Source organism: Trachinotus anak, unplaced genomic scaffold, assembly GCF_046630095.1.
Source record: "Trachinotus anak isolate AG129_WGS33_773 ecotype Australia unplaced genomic scaffold, CSIRO_AGI_Tana_v1 ptg000032l, whole genome shotgun sequence".
In the NCBI taxonomy this organism is placed as follows: Eukaryota; Metazoa; Chordata; class Actinopteri; order Carangiformes; family Carangidae; genus Trachinotus; species Trachinotus anak.
In genome coordinates, this window is record NW_027273883.1 from 13,495,715 (window position 1) to 13,516,260 (window position 20,546).

Here is a 20,546-nt window from a genome sequence, read left to right on the forward strand (position 1 = left end):
CATAATGTACAACATGAGTTGAAACTAAAATGGCCTTTACCAACCACAACACCAGAACATCCATGAAAGTTACACCGGCTGTCCTCCAAGAGTCGCTTTGTATTTTTAATATTTTAAGTAAGCATAGGCTTAGAAAATATAGAAGTTTTGGTGATGCCAAGTCTTTGAAAGAAACTCAAAAAAAAAAAACTCTGCACAGAAAATAATCCACCTGATGCATCAGTAATGAGAAGACTAGAAATAATTTGGTCCTGAGGTGAATTACTTGAAGTAACAGTTTTTAACTGGAAAATGATGAATACAAAATCCAAGGGACATTATTATTGCATAAAGGATAATGGGTGAGCTGAGCATGAGTCTGATCACTTTCACTTTTTCAGTTCACAGCATACCGGTTTCTTTCTATTTTAACTAATTCACACTCACATTTGATCAAAAAATCTGAAACTCATCCTGCCAGAAACTACATTACTTACTGCATGTGCACTGTACTCCTTATTTTGTTGACTAAACCTTTGTTGGAAATTATTTGCCAAATATTAAAAAAATAAAGATTTAATCTTTCCTGATCTGGTCCAGTCCACTCAGATGACTGTCACCTCCCGGCTCTTCCTCTTGATGCAGTCCAGAGTCAGGCTCCGGGTACCACCCTTGCGCGCCCCCTCACCCAGCTGTGGTGATGGAGGTGGACCTGATGCATTTATAGCCTGAGCTGAATGTAGAGATAGACTCGAGGCGTGTAAGGATGCCTCCCTCTGCTGGTGTCTTGTCAGCTTGGTGTGTAACTCCCACCCAGGTGTCTGCTGCGCTCCCTGATGCTGGTCTCTGGCCACTTCTTCGACAGGATGCTGACTCCTGGTCGGCTGCAGATCTTTGAGGAGCTCCAACAGTTCCCTCTTCTCCAGCTCCGCTTCTGCCAGCTCCTGTCTCCTCAGACGCTCTGCTCCTAACAGGGCTCGCATGTCACACATCACACGGGACAACTGACCCTGCATGGACAGGACACAAGATTATCAGTGTATAAAGCATTTAGCAGTTATGAAGAACTGTCATTTTGAAGCATTAAATAAGTGATGTCATTAACCTGACAGAGTATACCAACATAGGACTAACAAATAATGTGGTTCTCATGTTTTGAGTGTAAAATCTCTATTGCTACAGTATTAGATATAGTGAAGAAATGAGAAAAATGCTGGATACTTCTGTAAATGTAATGTAGAAATTCTCGCTAACTGGGAGCTTAAGTAATGTGCCAATACCTCAAATCTTTGCTTCACTACAGTTCTTGAGTAAATATACTCTGTCTTTGGTTGTTATCTTAAAAACTGAGGATTGACAGGTCACCTTGAGCTCCTCCACCTCATTCTTCAGCTGCGACTCTTTCTGCACCATGTGTCTCCTCTGTGAGTCCAACCGAGACTCCATCTCTCGCCTCACCTCATCCACCTTGCACAGCATCTCAGCCCTATTGCGAATGTCACGAGACCAAAGTTATGACCTGCAAAGCTACCTCAAACTGCTCAGTTAAACTGCACTTTGTGCTCAGAGTACGAGTGAAGACATACACACCTGAGCATCTCCACTTCGGTGCGCAGCTCTGCTACACAGTTATGTTGTGATTGATCCGCAGAGAGAAGTGTGTGGCCACAGCCGTTGGGACACTCTCTGCTGCGGAAGTTACATTCTGAGAGGTGAGCCTCCAAACCCCGCCTCTCCACCTGCACGGGACAACCTGAGAAGAAGGAGGTGGAGGGATGCATAAACCTCACATGAAACTAAAGTGGGTGTACCAAACATTTTACAAAAGGAAATGGTGTTTGAAGGGGACAGCACCAAAACACTACTCAAATAGAACTATCAGTTGACTTAATCTCAAAGATTGATCAGATATGATGCACACATCCAATATGAAGATGCCAAAAGCTGTCTCAGTTTACCTCACAAGGTTAAAAGGTAACTTAATGTGAGTGGAATATTCTCCTGATTTTCTAACAACGTAATAGTTGGCTATTCTCTAGTTCTCTCAAGGGAAAATCATCCAAAATCCAAATGTTTTTTGTGTAAGTGGGATGATTTATTTTACCATGTGCACAAAATAAAATAGAAATAGAAAACTAATTAACAGTATAAAGAAAATACTGTAAATATTTTACAATAACACTATTATTATTTTAAGCCTCATCTTTGACCAAAAGTAACAAACTCAGAGATCACAGCAATCAATAGACAGTTGCTGTTACTGCCTGTAGTATTTAACACTGCAAAAAAGTCACTCTGCATGCACACACTCTGTCACTGTACCTTACCACAATGGTAACATATGTATTCTCCACCTGCCAATGACAGGTCACGGTCACAGTTTGTGAGCACAAGATAACATGTTTGCATACACTGTAAATACACACACACGTTTAAAATGCTCATTAAAGAAAGATGGGAAGTTGACCCTCAGTGCACTATGTGTGTGTGTGTGTGTGTGAGGTCTGCGGGAGCTTTGAGTCCCATCGGTGCTCTCGTTTGTGGAGTAGCCATGACAACAAAAGAGCCACCTGTTGCTCCCCCACACACAGGTGTCACATTACCTTTGTACAATTTGATTTTACAATTACAATCAAAGCAAGAAGTAAAAAAAAAAAAAAAAACACATTAGATGAGCAGCCTTTTAGTCAATGTGAGCTGTCATACCCGTGTTGGAGCAGGATATGAAGGCGAACTCACACTCATCCTCATGTGAGTGCAGGCTCTCCAGGGAGCAGACCACCTCACATCCCTGCCCTGCATTCACACAACGGATCTGCAGACTGTTCAGGTCATTTCGCATGTACCTGTCATCGAACACACAAAGACGGCAATACTATCAGAGAGAGAGAGAGAGATGAGCAGGATACGTTCACGATGCTATTGAATAGTAGGAAAACAAGCTGTGAAACTTCAATATTAATTACAAAGGACAAAGACACACAGCTGCAGAGATGGAGTCACACCTGTACAGTGGTTTGAGACTGCCCACGTCCAGCGGCAGTCTGTCCTCAGGACAGGAGTGGTGATGGACCAGCCAGCTGCTGATGCATGCACTGCAGTAGGCATGTTCACAGGGTGCCTGAAGAGGGCGTTCCAACACGTCCCGACACACACAGCACAGCAGACCCTCATTCACATAGCCCACAAACCTCTCAAGATCATAGCCCATCCTGCAACCACACAGATAGATTGCACAAAACATGACTGAAGTTGGGAAGAAAGTCCAATTTTGCCATGGTCGTGGCTGATTTGGTAGTTCCTTTTTTTGATTACCAGCTCTGACACTTATATCCCTACCTGGCACGTTAACTTTCACTTCATCCAACTCTCCTGTCTCCTTTCCTTCTGTTGATTCCCACTCCACTGGTTCCTCCACGGGTCACCTTCCCTCTTAACGCTCTACTACTGCAGCTTTTCCCTCTTCATCCTCTCTCTTGACTTGCTGCTCCATCAGGGTGAGGGTCTCCTCTCTTTTAAAGCCCTCCCCTGCAATTGGGACTGTGTCTCCATGGAGAGGTATCCCTGACAACAAGGGTTCAGGACACAGGCGGGCAGCTGTCAGACGAGATCAGATCAGAGAGACAGAATTACAGGAGAAGAAAGACAGACAAATTCTGCAGCAGTGTGTTTTGCTCACCGCCTTACCAATAAAGCTGGGTTGTGGTGTAGCCTTCAGAGATTACTGCTGTCCTTCAAATGTTTCCGTCTCTTTTAATGGCAACCCTATCCTTGGTTTCTCTTTCTGCCCGTCCCTCTCTCTGGATGTGGGATTAACATGGATTACACTCTCTCTCTCTCCCTGATTGGATTACAGACTGCACGACATCAGATGACACATACTCTCAGACCACAAACATCAAACAGCAACCCAAACGCCTGGACTCATCCCAGTCCCTTTATACTCTGTTAGGTTAGACTCGATTATGAAAGAGCAGATTCTTTATGAAGTAAAAATACTCAATTACAAGCAAAGATCTTGTATTTACCATACATTTACCAGAGTTAACGTGTTTGTATGTTTTGTATTATTGTACTATTATTAATTTGGGGGCAGCATTGTAAAGTCGCTGCTGGTTGGAGTGAAACTGATTTAAACTGTTCAATATATTATTGTGGAGCTTAATGCATAGAATAACAATGTGTCCTATGTTTTTATGCTCATGATACACGCTTTTTTCCTCTGAAGTCCAGTGAAATTGAGGTAGGCTATAAAGCAGCAAATTAAAATACTGCAGAAAAGCACATGTACCCTACCTCAGAAAAAAATTATTTACTTATGTAAATGTACTTAGTTACTTTCCAACAATAGAAATTGTAAAACTGTTTTGATTAGTTAAACTAAACATCATAAGTGTCTCCTTTACAACAATTTTGCAAGGAACAGTGAATCATAATCACATCCACTACAAACTCCTCTCACAAATTAATTCTTCTGGGTAAATTACCCATGGTTGTTATTTAAGGGGTGAAGTGAGGTCAGTCTCTGAACATGCTCGGTGAGCTCAATTTATAACTCAGGGATCGGCGGGTTGCAGAAAATGCAAATGCAAATGCAAAGCATGTCAGCGCTGAACTCTGGTGACATTAGATACCAAACGCATCCGACTCTGCTCGGCCACGCCCCTTGAGGAGGCGCAACCAATCAGGTTCTTCAAACGATTCAGCGGGAGAAACGAGAGTTAAAGGAAGGACGAGTCAAGACGAGTTTAGCGGGTATTAAGGGAAAATGTGCGACCTGAACTGATTTTATCAAACTTTTAGTTCGTCCAGGTATGTACGACAAGTTGTCACACGTTACCCAGCATGACATTACAGCCGAGTTTAAACCGTGTCAGCAGTGTCGGCGAGTGTTTGTAGCTAGCGGGTTAGCTAGCTTGCTAACCTGCCTTAGCGATGTAACAGGTTGATGTCGCCGCAGAGCTTGATGGGTTGAGAGACTGATTGTTAACCAGGGGTCGCCGGCTCCCTTTTCTACGTCGAAGATGTTCAGAAATGTTAAAAGGGTCGAAAACCATCGTATAGAAACTTATACAGATATGTGAGAAGACTAAGATTGATGGGTCGCATTAGTTTTATCTCCAAAAAAATCACTGGCTCACTTCGCTGTTCACATAGTACAGATTTTATCTTGAAAAAAGTAAATTTTATACTTATATATCTTATGTGTGTCCACTATAAATCTGTTTACAGTCATTTTTACATGGTGTCATATACTGTATGTGTTAATAAAGTGTTAAATGTCCAACACAAGCTATCAAAGCCAAAGTCTACATAAATCTTACATAGTGACATGAAATAGGAGGGAAATTGTGATGGAAATTGAGATGTATTTGTGCAGATGAAACTAAAACAGGGTTTGGTATATGTGTGTGATAAGTTGTGAAAGACATCGAAACTGTGTCGAGGTTGTAATGAATTAGTTTCTGGGTGTTCCTGGACCACTGAGTTAGCAGATGTGATTATAAGTTTGTCATGATCTAATTAGCTGCTACATTTAATTTTAATGTTGATACTCATTGCTTTCTATCTGCAGGAGATAGATTATTGTGGTTTACATTTATGTTGTTTTATTGTTTTTGTTTGCCAGTAGAAGAATGAGGCGCTCAGCAGCTCCCAGCCAGCTCCTGGGTAATGCAGTGAAAAAGCCTCGATTTATGCCTCCCGGAGTGTCTACTTCATGTCTTGTGGCTGAATCCAAGCCCCTGATCCCTAAACCTGTACTAGGCAATGCACTGGAAAAGGTAAATTATTCACCACGTTTTACCTGCAGTCTGATCCCTCAGTATTCATTTGATTCCCATCGTCTTCATAACTTATCCAGTGTCGTTTCAAATTTCCTCAGATTTTAAATGTTCTTTTCTCTTCCTTTAATCGAGCAGGTGCAGAGAAGTCTAGCAGCACCAGCTCCGAGTAGATCAACGTGTGATGTCCAGCCCAAAGCAGCACAGGCTACTCCAGCCCTGTCCAGGGCTCTGGCTCGAGTTCTCAGTGCAACAGAAAGTAAGGAAAATGAGGCAGAGACGGAGTATCCTGAGACTGGCATCAGAGACTGTGCAGAGGACAACAGACCAGCAGGTAAGACACAAAGATTTATGGCTGAAACAATACGTGCTGTGGGCAAAAATAGCAATTTGCAGAGTGCAATGCACCAACAAGTTGAGGCCTTGTTGGTTGGTGCTGGATACAATAAATAGCAGTGAGAATAGAAAAGCACCTGCATGCTGAAATCAGAACTTCTTTATGTTTTATTGAGTGGCATTTTGTCTCAACACAAGTCTTCTTCAGGCAAATAATAATGCAAAGGAAATAAAAGCTGTGTACGTAACAAAATAACAGTCGCAGGATGATCACTTTTCACATTTGTATTTGCCGGAAAATCCAATACCTGTTACAGTAATACTGATATCATAACAGCCAAGTTTGTATGAAGTGCTGTTTGTGAGAGTTAGGGGAATGCATATTCACTGCCCTCATTGATACAATATTGATACTCAAAATGTCCTCCATAAGCTGCAATCATTACAGGAGAAAGGTCTGACTGATCTCATGTGTGCTGCTGACAATGTAAATATACTTTTTAGGTCTTAAATTTCTCAAAACGTTTGTATATTCTGTCACAAGCTGTTGTTTCCCTTTCATGGTGGCTGCTGAGTGTCTTCAAGTGTCCAAGCATCAACTATAAAATTGTTTATTGCTACAGTTAGCCATTTAGAGCAGTCAGGAAGTAGGCCATTTCTAATTAGATGTAGGTCATTTAGTCACTATTGTTTCTCAATTGATTTATTTTTTTATCAATTGTCTTTTTTAGATTATTTACAATGAGTGTACACATACATTGTTCAAGAAAAACCCAAATATACAATATAATACAGAGTAATTAATACATTTTATTTACCTATGTGTCTTCCTTCTTCTCTTGTGTAAAAGAAGAGAATATCAACGTAATCATTGGTGTGATGTATATAATGAGTAATAATAATACATTTAATAATATAATAATATAAGTGTTTGCCCTGTTGCGTTTACTGCTTTACTAAATTCCTCATGCAGCTGATCCATCCTGTTGTGATAACTTAAAAAATGATATCCATCTTGGATCAGGAGTCCAGTGTTGTGCTTACTTTGATGCACCTTGTAGTACCTCCTTCAGTGTTACATGCATTACCCGTCATTATTTCCTATACAAAAATTTAAAAAAAGTAAACAAGCTGATGCAAATCACTGCATACATTGTAGAGACACATCTTTACAGAATCAGAGAAATGAGGAGGCAGCTTTAAACATATCCTTTATATGCTTTACTTGATACTAGAATCCCCTGAATGGTAGTTTACTCAGTATATTGATGAACAATATATAAGCTGATGTGGGGAAAATTATGGAAATGTGAAAAAAAAAAAGAAAAGAAAAATGCATCTCCTATTCAGATGCCAATTGAAAAAACTGACCATTAACAGACTGCATATAACAACGAATTAATCCTCTCTGCAAAAATATAATATTTCATTACAAAGGGATTTTATCTCAGTCATGAAAGATGATTTATATGAACCTAGACCTCTCAGATGTTGTTTCTGTTGCCTTTTTAGAGACAGGAGTGAGTCGTCTCTAACTCACCACAAACCCTGGTAGTTTTAAATGCAGAGCCACAGCCTACTTCTTGCCATCTTATTTTTATTCTCACACTTACTCAGATTCTTCTGGTAAACATCAACTACACGGTCACAACAAGACAGCGTCGAGATCTGACCGCAGGGTAATTACGAACCGGCATTCAAGTGCAAATATAAGACCTGTGTGCTCCAGTTAAATGTCCCTCGTTTCCCTCGTTTGTCACCATATTTCTTTTCCCACATATAACCGTGTTTTACTGACGAGGGTGAACCGGAGTGACAGCGCTCTCTCATTTGTACGGTGCTTCACTGTCCCGTCTCTGTGGCTAATAATAACACACACACACACACACACACACACACACACACACACACACACACTGAATATAGATGTTAAACCAGGCGGGCTGAGGCTCGGTGACAGCAGGTCCAGCATTATGCAAATTAGCGGGGTAGTGCGGTGGCAGCGCCGGGCAGATTAGGACTGTGCTCGGGATCAGTGAGCCACCGCTCCCCGGTCTGCAGGAGCAACTAGTGCCGCTGTTTTCCTCCGTGGAAACACTCGGCTCACACACTCTCTCTACGCACGGCTCGGCACGGTTTCCACACACTATCAGAACACGTGTTTTTGTGATAATCTGAGTCGGTGTTTGTATCGCAGAGCTGAGGTTTATTGTAACCATCCACCATACAGTGTTTTGACGGACATGCGCAGCACGCTCCCAAAACCCCCCTCCCCCACCCAGTTAGTTAAGCCAGCGCTATTTCAAAACCTCACTCACTTAAGGAAAATAGACTCCTGACCCCCCAATAACCTGTCACACGCTGTTTGGAGACTGTTTACCCCATTTGTACAGGGCACGGAGCCACAGCTGCCGTCTCTCTTTATATTGTAGAGGCAGTGTGCTCTGCTCTGTGCTGTGCTCGGTTTGGGGTTTACAGAGACCGAGCTGTAAGTAGGTCGGGCTGGGTTTAAGCGGCTTAGCTACGTCAGCCTAAGCTGGGAGGAATTCATCCGAAGCCCTCCGCGGTAGGCGGGGGCCTAAACGAGGCTGGCCTAGTTAAGCCTGATTCTTATTGTGTGCTGCACAGCCTGTTTTTGTTTTGCAACGTAGCTGAGAGGGAAGCCAGAAGTAGTGTATGAATCCATGCACATGTTAGACACAGCTTATGCTTGATTTAGAGAAGAAGGGGAGAGGGCAGATGAGACATGCATGGGAGTTAGACCAGTGGTAGCTTTATCACCGTGGACCAAGAGAAGCCAGCAGCAGGGACAAAAAAAGACAGGTGGGGAGAGTGGAGGACCACAGTACTGAGTGTGGTTGCTGAGGGGGTGACAGCCATAGGCCTGACTTGGTCTGTGTGAGTCCGCTATGCTATAAGATGGCGTCCAGCTCTGTGTTTCTGTCCAGTATGGTGGGTAAAGCTCGCTCCTCCAACTTCACCCTCTCTGAGAAGCTGGACCTGTTGAAGTTGGTCCGTCCTCACATCCGCATCCTGGAGGAGCACACCAACAAACATGCAGTCATCGTTGACAAGAACAAGTGTTGGGACACCGTGGCTGAGCAGTACAACGCCTTGGGAGGGGACAGACCCCATCGCACCGCTCAGGGCCTCAGGACCCTCTACAAGAGGCTGAAGGAGTCAGCCAAGCAGGAAGTGATGCAGCGGAGACACGCCCAGCCAGAGTACAGAGCGAGCATCTCTGAACCAACCAGGAGAATTATGGAGATGATCCCTCACCTGTTTCAACATGTGCCCATCCACGAAAAGGACCAGGCACTGCGCAGGTACAATGTGATATATGCATTCAAAGACAAGTGCACATTTTAATAAAGAACGAAAGGGATAACACAACAGTCAGGTTGGAGTTTAGTAAACACAGACATCCATCCTTAGCTCCAAAACAGAATGTAGTCATGACACTGTTTCAACTGTTGGGAGAGGAGGGAGGGGAGGGGCTGAACTCACCCTTCCCAAGCTCACTCAGAATACACACACTCTGTTTATCGTCAGGTTCAATGGTAAATGCAGCATGTCCCGCCATCATTTACTGGTAGTAGTTTGTGCTTTGGTTGGCATACATTCACACAGAAAATACTCAGCATTTTGTATTGATTAATCTGTCAATTAGCATTTTTTGTTAAGCTGTTTTGAGACAAATACTTATCTCAAAACAGCTTGTGTTTAGAACTTGCTTACCCGCTGTGACAAGCAGCCAAAAAAAATTGTAATTTATGCGTCTGCTCTGATTAATAAGATAATCCTACGATTGATTTATTTAGTGTGCATTTACACCAACAGATGTAGATGCTCAGTAAATGTAGTTTAAACACTCTAGTCTAACTTATTTTTATGCTTCTTTCCATTTGTAGATTAATATACAGCAAACACAACTCTCCAATTGAACATCCTGGCAGCAGCTCTTCTCTGGCTGGACTCCAGGATTACTCAGCAGCTGTCCCAAGTATCCCCCATGAGGTGGTCCAGCTGGACCCTGAAGAGGATGTAAAACCACCGCCAGACCTCTCCATCCTCTCCACACACACAGGGCCAGGGCTGGATGAAGGCCAGGAGCGGGACGGAGAGCAGGACTTGGGCAGCGTCCACGATTACGAAGCATCCCTGTCTCCCACCCCTTCCTCTGTTAACATCCCACTCTCCACCTCGCCGCTGCCCTTACGCCACGACCTCTACCCTAACGACATATACCCCCACCATGAGCCCGACAGATTTCGCCCTCTGCACCTTGCCAAAGAGGAGCACGAGCTAGTGTTAGCCAATCACAGGAAGGTTGCCTTGTACCTGGAAGAGAAAAGGGAGGGGCTGAAGAGGAAGCAGGAACTGGAGGAGGAGCTTCTGAGAGCCAAGATCAAAGTGGAGAAACTAAAGGCTGCCCGACTGAGACACGGATTGCCAATTCCTCTATAACAAGCATGAACACACTCATTTGTTGCCGGTGTCGAACAGAGAGAGGCTCTGAGCAGCAATCAAGCTCATTAGTTTTGTTTTTGAGAGCTGTTTCAGAACTTGAATTTCTGTTAGAAACATAGTGCCTCATACAGACACTGATAGCCTGTTTCATATTGAAGGATAGGGCTGACTTGTGTTGCCATCGGTCATCATGTTGCTCATCAGGGTTAGATAGCCATCATCATTCCTGCACTTATTGACAGCAAAGGCAACAAATCTTGTAAATGCTCACATAACTAACACTGTGACGGGCCAAAACAGGTAAAATAAATGTTGGTGTCCAGATTTTGGAAGGGAATATTTGTAGTAGTGACTGATCTGTACCTTGCTGGTTCTTTTTCTGCCATCAGTATGTATCTATGAGGATGTTAGGTTGGCATTAATGATCTTTATTATCCAAGATTGTCAACATTTATTGTGAAGGCATTTATTGTAATGATATTCTAGAGAGACAGGTTTGTGACAGTCTGCTGCCCAGATCATATCAAGGAGATTGTTTAGTGCCCTGTTGAAGATGTCCACCTAATCTGGCATCTTTAGAAGTAAGATGTGATAAACATAAGCATTTCATTTTAATTTTGTAAGTTAAGAAAACAGATCAGTGGAGAAATTTTCAGACATAGCTGGATTTGAGCACAAGTTTCACTTTCAAAGGCCTTAATGTGTTATGCTAATAATGACAAATTCAGTGCATCAAGGTCAGTCAGAAATTCATTTTGGTTGCTGAATTGATGGCCAGTTGAGTGAACAGAAGAAGGGAGATGTGGTACTGGTTTTGTGATGTTACTGTTATTTAAAGTATGTAATTGATTGTATTGTAATGTTAGTATACAAGTATTGTCAATTTCTTTTAAAGTTTGTCCATATGTTTGCTTATTTCTATTAAAAAAAATATGAACGTATTCTACTGGTCTTGTGTTTTTTCCGTCAGACATCCCTAAAGGTTAGTAGTAAAGGATCACATGGTAACCAGATAAACTCACATTTGCACTGTTGCATGTTGCTACAGCTGTCTCAGCCTTGTGCATGTCAAACATGTTTGTTGCATTTTCATTCTGAGCCGAGGAGCACTCGAGGTTCCAGGTGTGTGAATATGAAGGGGGACTGTCATCCTGGTTAAAGGTTTAGTATGATGTGTAGACTCAGTGCAACAGTGACCTCTGCTGATGTGGCTCTGCTGATTCTGTTGTTTTTTCCACTGTCTTTGTGTTACAGAAGTGAATAGTTATCTTCAGGTGACTCCCAAGTCTCCTCAAACCCTGCAGCCTCCTGTAAGGTCAGCCTGTGGTAATGGAACTGCAGGTTCAGACTCTGCCCGCAGTCAGGATGGAGTGCGTTACCTCAGTGTGATGTGGTGTAAGGCCAGTAAGAAGAAACACAAGCGCTGGGAGGGCGATGCAGTCTTGGTGACAAGAGGGCGCACAGCCACACTTAAAGACATGGAGGGAAAGGATATCGGCAAAGGTGAGACCTTTTTTGTTTGTTCAGTCAATCTGTCAAATTTTGTGTGATGGATGAAAAAGCAGATCTTGTAGTACAGTAGAAGTAAGTAGTGTAGGTACCACTGGCAACTCTTTTTTTTCACGGTGGGAATTTTTGAGGACACTTATGGTATAGTGCATAAATTTCACACTAACTTGATAAATGGCTGACCGTAAATATTATGCACTACATTGTATTGCGATTTTTGGATTTTAAGCTCAGTCTTAAAAAGTAGCTGACGGATCACATTCTCTATAAAATGTAATCTATAATCTACTGTGTTATGTTATTCATAGCATTATTTGTTTGGTTGTAAGTTTTAACTTATTTAAATCTGATATTTAATTGTTCAGTTGTGCTGTTGTCACTCTTGTAGAACTGCTCTGCTGGTTTACTGAACCTATTACACCGTTGAGACTAGCAGTGGAAATACATGTGACTGTTCTATGCCACTATTAATATTTTCTCCATGGCTATCTGTGTCTATGACTGTGCTCTAATAGAACTCGTGGATATGGAAAATAATCAGGCAATTAGTTTAACCCTAATTTAGATTGATATAATTTACTTAAGTTGTGAGAAGTGCAAGAGTAGATAATTTCTTCCAACATACAAAGTCAATTCAGTGAGTATGTTTTTGCATGTTTTTGTGCAGGTAGTGGCTACAAGGTGTCAGAGTTGGCCTCTCTTTCTGAGGGACAGACCCTGATGATTGGTGGGAAGGAGGTGGAGGTGATGGGGGTCATTTCTGCTGAGGACTTTGCAAGGGGACGTTGTTTCCAAGAGGTCCAAATAGAGAAAGAGGAGCCACACACAAAGTCAGCTCCACCCCCTCCTCGTCGTTTTGCATCCAAACCTTTCTGCCCCCCAACCCAGGTAGGAAGAGCAGAGCATCCAGGAACCAAACCAGAGGAGGAACAAACCTATAGACCACGCCATGATCCCCTAGCACCAGGTATATAGTATAAATCAGAAACTTTACTTCTTGGAATAGAGGTCATTCTAGATGAATTAATTATTCTGGATGCATAAACTCCCATTTGTGGTTTTGCATATATGCCTTGTAAAGTCTTTCTCTTCAAATGTCCAGGACAGTTAATAAAATGCATACTTTGATTTTCTTGTTTTGTTCATCATAGTGTTTATTTGTGGTGTTGCAGTAATTTGATAGACCATCTGACAGCAACATAAAATAGTTCTACAGCAAAATGACACTTAGACTTGATCAAATATGTCACCATATTTTGCTGTGATACAAAACTTTTCATCTAGAAATGTTGTGTAAACACTGTACATCCTCAGGTGCACTTGTGATGCCTCGTCCATCCCCCAACCACCAGTGGTCTAATAACAAGTCAGGGCTTCCTGTAGTGGATGTTGTGGTTGACCCATACCTGACCACTCACCTGAGGCCTCACCAGAGAGATGGCCTGCTCTTCCTCTATGAGTGTGTCATGGGCATGAGGTGAAGGAGCTGCTCCTGTAACGTGTTTTGTCAAATGCTGTTAAAAGAACATCTTAATGAATCAGTTTTAGCGTCACAGCTGGACGCGTAATCACAGCCATCATCAAGATTCCTAATAGATTGTGTTCATCTGTGTGTGTGCGCTTCAGGGCTGTGGGGCGCTACGGTGCTATCCTGGCTGATGAGATGGGTCTGGGGAAGACCCTCCAGAGCGTGGCACTGTCCTGGACCTTGCTTAAGCAGGGGCTGTACGGTGGGAAACCAGTTGCTAAGCGTGTCCTTGTGGTTACACCTGGCAGCCTAGTGCAGAACTGGGGTGCAGAGTTCAACAAGTGGCTGGGGCGTGAGAGGATATCTGTTTTCACTGTGGATCAGGTGGGTGGGGGGGGTCTATTTTTTGGATTTACATGAAGCTCAATCTTTCCAAGATGACAGTGAGCAGCGAAATTTCTAGCATATCAGAAGTTCTACCGTATGCATATAGCACATTTCATTATGAGTAAGCTCATTTTGCTTTACGTGTAAGAGAATATAGCAAGAACTAATAAAATAATGTACTAATAATAATAATAGTAATAATCACAATAATGGTAATACTAATGCCCTCCCTCCTGAAGATGCTAAATAATCCACATGCGCATTCTTACTTCTGTCTTCTTCCATTTAGTGTTTTGTTTTATGTAAATCTTAATTCACTCTGATCAGGTTTTTCTTGTTTTAATTTTTTGACTTACTCTTGACTTACTTTTGAATACCTTTTTATAAAAGCATCAGAATCAATCATTTACATTAATCTAGCATATATGAAGTCATTAGTATACATTCTTTGTTGACATATAGGACCACAGGATAGAGCAGTTTGTGTCTTCTCCTCTGCACAGCGTTCTAGTGATCAGCTATGAGATGCTGCTACGCTGCCTGGAGCAGGTATGTTTACTTCAAGTCCCGCTTTTAAGCATAATGTTTCAAATGCACCAGTTGAAACGTGGTTTTATATTTTATTTTCCTTCTGTCTCCAGGTGCAAAAAGTGGAGTTTGGTCTTGTAATTTGTGATGAGGGTCACAGATTAAAGAACAGCAGCATCAAAACATCCTCTGCTCTCAGTAGCCTCAGCTGTAATCGCAGGGTCATACTTACAGGTACATGCTTGCTGTGTCTGAAAGAGATGGGAGGACTTATTGTAAAGGTTTTATAACAAATTGTCTTTGTGTTTTGAAGGAACTCCAGTACAGAATGACCTGCAGGAGTTCTATGCTATTATAGATTTTGTTAACCCAGGGATTCTTGGGTCATCAACTGGCTATAGGAAAGTGTATGAGGAGCCAATTCTACGCTCCAGACAACCGTCCTGCACAGAGGTAATGCTCCCTCTGTCTTTCTGTGAATCTGCATCCCTTGTATAGAGAGATCTCATGTCTTTCTCTGCCAATAGGAGGAGAGAGTTTTAGGAGAAGAGCGAGCAGCTGAGCTCTCCCGCTTGACTGGCATGTTCATCCTGAGGCGGACGCAGGAAATCATTAACCGCTACCTCCCTCCTCGTCTCGATTGGACGTTGTTCTGTGACCCATCCCCTCTCCAGCTAGAGCTTTACAGGCATCTCCTGTGCCATCGAGTCTTCAGAGCCTGCCTTCAGAGCGCCACACAAACTCACACACACCTTGCCTGCATCACTGCACTGAAGAAGCTCTGTAACCACCCTGGTCTGCTCCACTCCACTGTCAAGGTTACATGTTTTTTATTAGTTGGTAGACGAGTGTCAGCAGTCTCACAAACAAAACTCTGAGCATTATTGTGGGCAGTATGTTCTGTGGTAAAGGTGTGTGTGCCTGGAGATTTGGCCAAATCCCAGTTCAAACTAAGTTCTAACTGTGAGGACTTTGTTGTCCTTTTTTCAGGAGAGAACAGACCATGGATCAGTGGAGAATTCAATATATGACGGTCTGGTAGATCTCTTCCCAGAATCCTACTCTTCAGGAGGATTCAGCACTGCTGATTCTGGAAAACTCCTTGTTCTGTCAGACCTGCTGGCTGCCATCAAACAGCTCAGCCCTTCAGACAGGTGCGTGTGTGTGTGCGTGTGTGCGTGTGTGTGTGTGTGTGTGTGAGTGAAATACCTGCGTTTACCTGAGTGTAGTGTAGTTTTGTCTGTATATGTATATATGCATGTATGTATGTGTATCTGTAGATTTGACAGTGTGTCTGTGCCCCTGCAGGGTGGTCGTGGTGTCCAACTACACTCAGACGCTTGATTTGCTCCAGGACTTGTGTGTGCACATGGGCTACACCTTCTGCCGACTAGATGGACACACACCCACCAGCCAGAGACAGCGACTGGTTGACAGTTTTAACAGCTCCTATTCTCAGAACTTTGTGTTTCTGCTGAGCTCTAAAGCAGGGGGGGTGGGGCTGAATCTGATCGGTGCTTCCCACCTGGTGCTGTATGATATTGACTGGAACCCTGCCAATGACATTCAGGTAAGAAACACACACACACCCACCCACACCCACAAACCCACACCCACAGACAGCCATGACAACAAAGTTTAAAGTCCATAATGCAATTTTCTTTGACCTTGCTACTCTTCTCTCTGTCTTTCCTAAACACAAATGTGGATTGGGCTGTCACAACTAATATGTCTGGTTTGATACAAAAGAACTCTTGTGTGTTTGCCTGTTTAGCAGGATTTGTTGGGCTGTCATGAAAGCTGTCATTTGAAACAATCAAACTGAAACCACTTGTAAAGGAGGGTCTGGATCCACTTCAGGATATTATCATTGTAGATTGAGATGTGATTTTAGCATGAGTTCAAAAGCTGAACTACAATTAAATCATCTGCTGAACATGAACTATTAAGGAAGCAATCTTATGAGCAATCTGTACAAACAACATATACATCTATACAAATAATTTGGTAACCATAGCCACAAGTATGTGCCTCACCTGGTTATGGGGATTTTACATGATCAGTTAGAAAATTGAAAGAGGTTCAAATACAGGTGTGTTGTTCTACTCCATGTCTTTTGGAAGCTCCACATTAAAAAGTGAGTGAATAACAAGCTGTTTATTACCAGAATTTGATTCCCCCAGGCGTGTCCTGATGATGACATTATCAAACTGTTCAGTTAATGAGTTACCGGACTTCATACTCAGAGCTGTTGATATCTTCGATGTCAATATTCAAAGTCGATGTGAATAACGTCAATGTGAACAACAGTGGGTCTTTTTCCTTATTCCTAATCAACCAAACTACAGGTGTGAAAGCACCCACATACTGTACAGTAACACACTGATATATATCTCTATCCACCAGGTGGTACTGTGTACATGTGTGTCATTGTCCACTGCAACATTTCTTTCTGTACTGTGTATAGGCCATGGCTCGAGTATGGAGAGATGGACAGAGAAAGACTGTGCACATCTACCGTCTCCTCACTGCAGGTCAGAATACACGAACACACACAATGAGCCAGAAATTGAACATACTATAAAACTGATATGCAGTTTTATGTCTGGGTGTGTTCTACTTCCTCGTAGGTACCATTGAGGAGCGTATATTCCAGAGACAGGTGTCCAAACAGGGGCTTTCTGGGACTGTGGTTGACCTGGGCAAAGGGGCGGAGCACACCAGCTTCTCCACCAATGAACTGCGAGATCTTTTCAGCCTGACGGACACGCCATCTCTGACTCATGACCTGCTGAACTGCAGCTGCAGCATGGACGGATCAGTCCAGGGTAGGCCCATACACATCCCCCACGCAATAGCACCACTATTTGACTTCACTGAGACTCATTAGCTCACTTTTGTTGTCATTCTCAGCTGTCGTACAGGAGGAGGACCAGGTGTCTGATAGGTCATGCCAGCTCGGTCGTCAAGGTGACCGTAGAGAGGGGACAGCGCAGAAGCATCTCAGCATGTCCGAGCTGATGCAATGGAGACATTTCTCTGGTGACACACACACCTTCTCAGACCCCTACCTCGATCACGCACGAAACAACATCACCTTTGCCTTCCAGACCACCATCTCCCACACAGCTCAGTAAACACACACTAGATTACACTTCAGATAGAGACACACACACATATTTCTTCTACATGTTTGTCTTCAGCCTCTCTGGGATTTGTCTGCAGCCTGGATACAATATGTGGCTAAACACTGAACTGCTGCACGTGTAACAACTTGCCAATAACAACAATACAGTTTCCAACTGTTTCAAACGAAATGACACTGTTGAGATTCTGTATCTTGTCATGAGTGTCTTTGTATTTTCTTTATTTATTCAAAGAAATTTCATTTAAAAATGACATTTAAGAAGGATGTGTGTGTAATAAACAGGTTTTTAAAGAGCTGAACATTTGTTATTGACTGAAGAATTTTTCTGTGTTTTTCTTCATGTTGTATAAATCTGACAGATTGGAAGTGTTTCTGTACCAGATATGTTTTATACCCGCGTACTGTGGATAAATATGCAGGAGAGGTACTTCTGTGTGCATCTGGAGTGATATTATCTGTGTCAGACGATTTATGTTGTGACACAGATGATGGGTGATAAGTAGAGAAAATGTATAAGAATCTAGTTCATGGCTGTCTGCATAGTGAGTATGCCACCTGAATGTGAATGTTGTGATTGAGGAATCAAGGCAAAAAGGACAAGTGTGTTTTTACCTCACTTTGTGTGCTTTAATGTCAGTTTATTATCTAACGACTTTTCACATTAGTGTCAAGTAAATCAGCTGGGCTTTAGTTATGGGACATACTGCAATCTGTTCAGTCTGTTATTTGGATAACACTAGTCTGTTCATGCTCTTCAACACAAACCCGCTGCGTGGGAGTTATGTAGTTGTGTGTTGCTATGTGTGCATCTGTGTGTGCATGCCCTGAATTCACATATGATTTGTGTTTGGGTCTGTCAGATTGACTGAGCGCCAATACAATGTGTGTCTTTACATAAAAAGGGTAATTATTAGTTATTGGATGATCACCGCTCTGTGTGATTGTTAAGCAACTTTGTTGGGTAATAACTGGGTCTCGGATGTTAAACTTTCCCTTTATGCTGTATGGCAGTTGAAGCTCTGCTCCCGATCATGGTGTGCACCGTGCTGGAGACAGTGTGGCGATAATGCAGACACCCGCTGTTTCTCTGTGGGCAAAGTGTGAATTTAAACTGTTAATCTAAGTTCTAGACCAAGCTTCAAAGTTTTCAGCCTCATGTGAAGTTAGCATGCTAGCTCGCTAGCCCTGGCCTGCCCCAGCTCATAATACTGCTTTGCAATAGTGAGTCACTGTAGCATCCAGTCTGCCCTCAGTTCAGGATGATGAGGTAGCTCTGATTGGGTTTATTCTAACCTCTTGTCTTGCAACAATGGCTGAAACCCACATTTGGCGGCAGACAACTGAACATATAGCACTTTTAAATATTACCTATTGTATTAATAATATAGTTTTCTGTGTGGGATTCAGTGTCGGCCTTTTGGAAGCTCATCAGTTTAGGATAGTAAAAGTGGATAAGAGTCTACAGCCAGGCTAGTGGCTCTGTAAGCTTGTACTGGGCACACTAATACTTTGAGCTAAATGCTAACATCACCATGCTAACGTGCTCACTGGCACTGCAACTAACTAGAATTTCCCCAAATGATTAATCAAATCAATCAGTTCACTTGTTCGGTCTATCAAATTTCAGCAAAGGAAAAAAAAGCCCATTGTAGTTTCCTACAGCCTGAGGTGATGTCTTAGAAATGTCTCGTTCGACCAAAAATTAATATTCATATTCATTTCACTATCATAAAAGCCCAAGAAAAACATAATATAGTCGGAGTTGTGAAATTTAACCAGTGCATGATTTTTTTTAAATTGTTTGTTTTGTTAAAAAATGTCCTACAGATACCACATGATCATGTTCAGGTCCTGCTGGGGATCTTTGCTGCTTGTCATTCCCTTATTTTTCCTTTTCCTTTCCTTTCTGCCTCTTCATTATGAGCTGTCCAATAAAAAGGTGACAATGCCACAAAAGAAACTTCATTTTGCAAGAATTTAAAAATTTAGGTATTTTTGTCTGGTAATGGTGTAGATGAAAAGTAAAGGGATCATCAAATTGATTACAATCATCCTCAAGGGGACATAAATGTCTGTAACAGATTTCATGACAGTCCTTCCAGTCCTTCATGTAGAACCACAAATGAGGACCCCATGAGGCAATAGGGGAAATGTCAGGGATTCATCCACAGTCATGAGGATTCGTGCTCTAGGCAACATGAAGCACCATGTCTGTAGAAAATCTCATGATAATCCACCGGATAGTTGTTGTGATATTTCAGTCTGGACCAAAGTTTTGGACCAGCTGACTGTCAGACCATCCCTCGAGCCAAGCAGCTAGCGTGGCCAAAAAAACACATCTTAACCACAACACACGTCAATGAGTCCAAACATTAAAGAGGCTCAGACTGAAACCAGTGGTGGCATAGCAACTGTCACCAGGCAACTTACTACAGCTACTACCCTGGCTAGACTTAGGCAATGTAAGAAGCTGTTTGTTGTTTCAGGGCAATCACATTTTGTGTCTCGGCTCTTTGGTATTGGTATGGGACACGTGTCTGACAGACGAGCGTCACTCGTCCAAGCAGGATATTGATCCAAATCACTTCTCTAACAGTATCAGAGGCCATGTGCTGGTGGGTGCATGAGGCAGAATTTGTCTGTCTGTGCAAAGCTCTTAGGAGCCGCCGCTGGCCGCATTGCCAATCCCTCTTTTAAGCCGTGCGTTCTAGCCCCGTCAGCTCAAAGACCTGGTGATGGATTGAATGAATGACTTTCCACTGCCGGAGGGGGAAAAGGGATACAGTTGTTTTGATGGAGAGACTGAATTGAACAGATTGGAAGTTTATTCCCTGTGATCCCAGGGCCTCTGTGGAAGATCTGAATGTACTGTAGATGGTGAAACATCTGGTATTAACCTTCACTGAGGTCACGGTTCTTATATTTCATTCAGTATCAG

The 20,546-nt window shown here is 42.6% G+C and overlaps 3 protein-coding genes across 4 annotated transcripts; 2 read left to right on the top strand and 1 right to left on the bottom strand.

Moving 5' to 3' along the window:
• Window positions 1-79: 79 nt before the first annotated feature.
• Window positions 80-3,799, bottom strand: rnf41l (ring finger protein 41, like). Its single transcript, XM_071469493.1, has 7 exons — window positions 3,667-3,799; window positions 3,319-3,576; window positions 2,985-3,191; window positions 2,686-2,825; window positions 1,570-1,732; window positions 1,345-1,465; window positions 80-989 (listed from the first exon to the last, which is right to left on the bottom strand). Exons 3-7 carry the CDS (start codon window positions 3,188-3,190, stop codon window positions 585-587), a joined length of 1,035 nt encoding a protein of 344 aa, XP_071325594.1. The 5' UTR covers window position 3,191; window positions 3,319-3,576; window positions 3,667-3,799; the 3' UTR covers window positions 80-584.
• Window positions 3,800-4,676: 877 nt separating this feature from the next.
• On the top strand, window positions 4,677-17,907 carry rad54b (RAD54 homolog B). 2 transcript variants are annotated; one of them, XM_071469876.1, is made up of 16 exons: window positions 4,677-4,791; window positions 5,612-5,762; window positions 5,901-6,096; window positions 11,823-12,071; window positions 12,745-13,044; window positions 13,392-13,554; window positions 13,704-13,929; window positions 14,395-14,481; window positions 14,574-14,694; window positions 14,774-14,913; window positions 14,988-15,278; window positions 15,451-15,614; window positions 15,769-16,030; window positions 16,928-16,994; window positions 17,091-17,288; window positions 17,374-17,907. In XM_071469876.1, exons 2-16 carry the CDS (start codon window positions 5,616-5,618, stop codon window positions 17,595-17,597), a joined length of 2,835 nt encoding a protein of 944 aa, XP_071325977.1. In that variant the 5' UTR covers window positions 4,677-4,791; window positions 5,612-5,615; the 3' UTR covers window positions 17,598-17,907. The 2 variants fall into 2 exon arrangements, with proteins under 2 accessions (XP_071325977.1, XP_071325976.1); XM_071469875.1 differs by having other exon boundaries at window positions 4,685-4,791; window positions 5,609-5,762.
• On the top strand, window positions 8,723-11,506 carry LOC139613324 (fibrinogen silencer-binding protein). The gene is made up of 2 exons (XM_071469878.1): window positions 8,723-9,424; window positions 10,010-11,506. Exons 1-2 carry the CDS (start codon window positions 9,018-9,020, stop codon window positions 10,563-10,565), a joined length of 963 nt encoding a protein of 320 aa, XP_071325979.1. The 5' UTR covers window positions 8,723-9,017; the 3' UTR covers window positions 10,566-11,506.
• Window positions 17,908-20,546: the final 2,639 nt, after the last annotated feature.

Coding starts and splice junctions, on each gene's coding strand:
- rad54b (XM_071469876.1), top strand. CDS start 5,616: ATGAGGCGCTCAGCAGCTCCCAGCCAGCTCCTGGGTAATGCAGTGAAA. Junction 12,072..12,744: donor GGGAAAGGATATCGGCAAAG/GTGAGACCTTTT, acceptor GTTTTTGTGCAG/GTAGTGGCTACAAGGTGTCA. Junction 15,615..15,768: donor CAGCTCAGCCCTTCAGACAG/GTGCGTGTGTGT, acceptor GTGCCCCTGCAG/GGTGGTCGTGGTGTCCAACT.
- rnf41l (XM_071469493.1), bottom strand. CDS start 3,190: ATGGGCTATGATCTTGAGAGGTTTGTGGGCTATGTGAATGAGGGTCTG. Junction 2,826..2,984: donor AGTCTCAAACCACTGTACAG/GTGTGACTCCAT, acceptor GTTCGATGACAG/GTACATGCGAAATGACCTGA. Junction 990..1,344: donor ATGAGGTGGAGGAGCTCAAG/GTGACCTGTCAA, acceptor CTGTCCATGCAG/GGTCAGTTGTCCCGTGTGAT.
- LOC139613324 (XM_071469878.1), top strand. CDS start 9,018: ATGGCGTCCAGCTCTGTGTTTCTGTCCAGTATGGTGGGTAAAGCTCGC. Junction 9,425..10,009: donor AAGGACCAGGCACTGCGCAG/GTACAATGTGAT, acceptor TTCCATTTGTAG/ATTAATATACAGCAAACACA.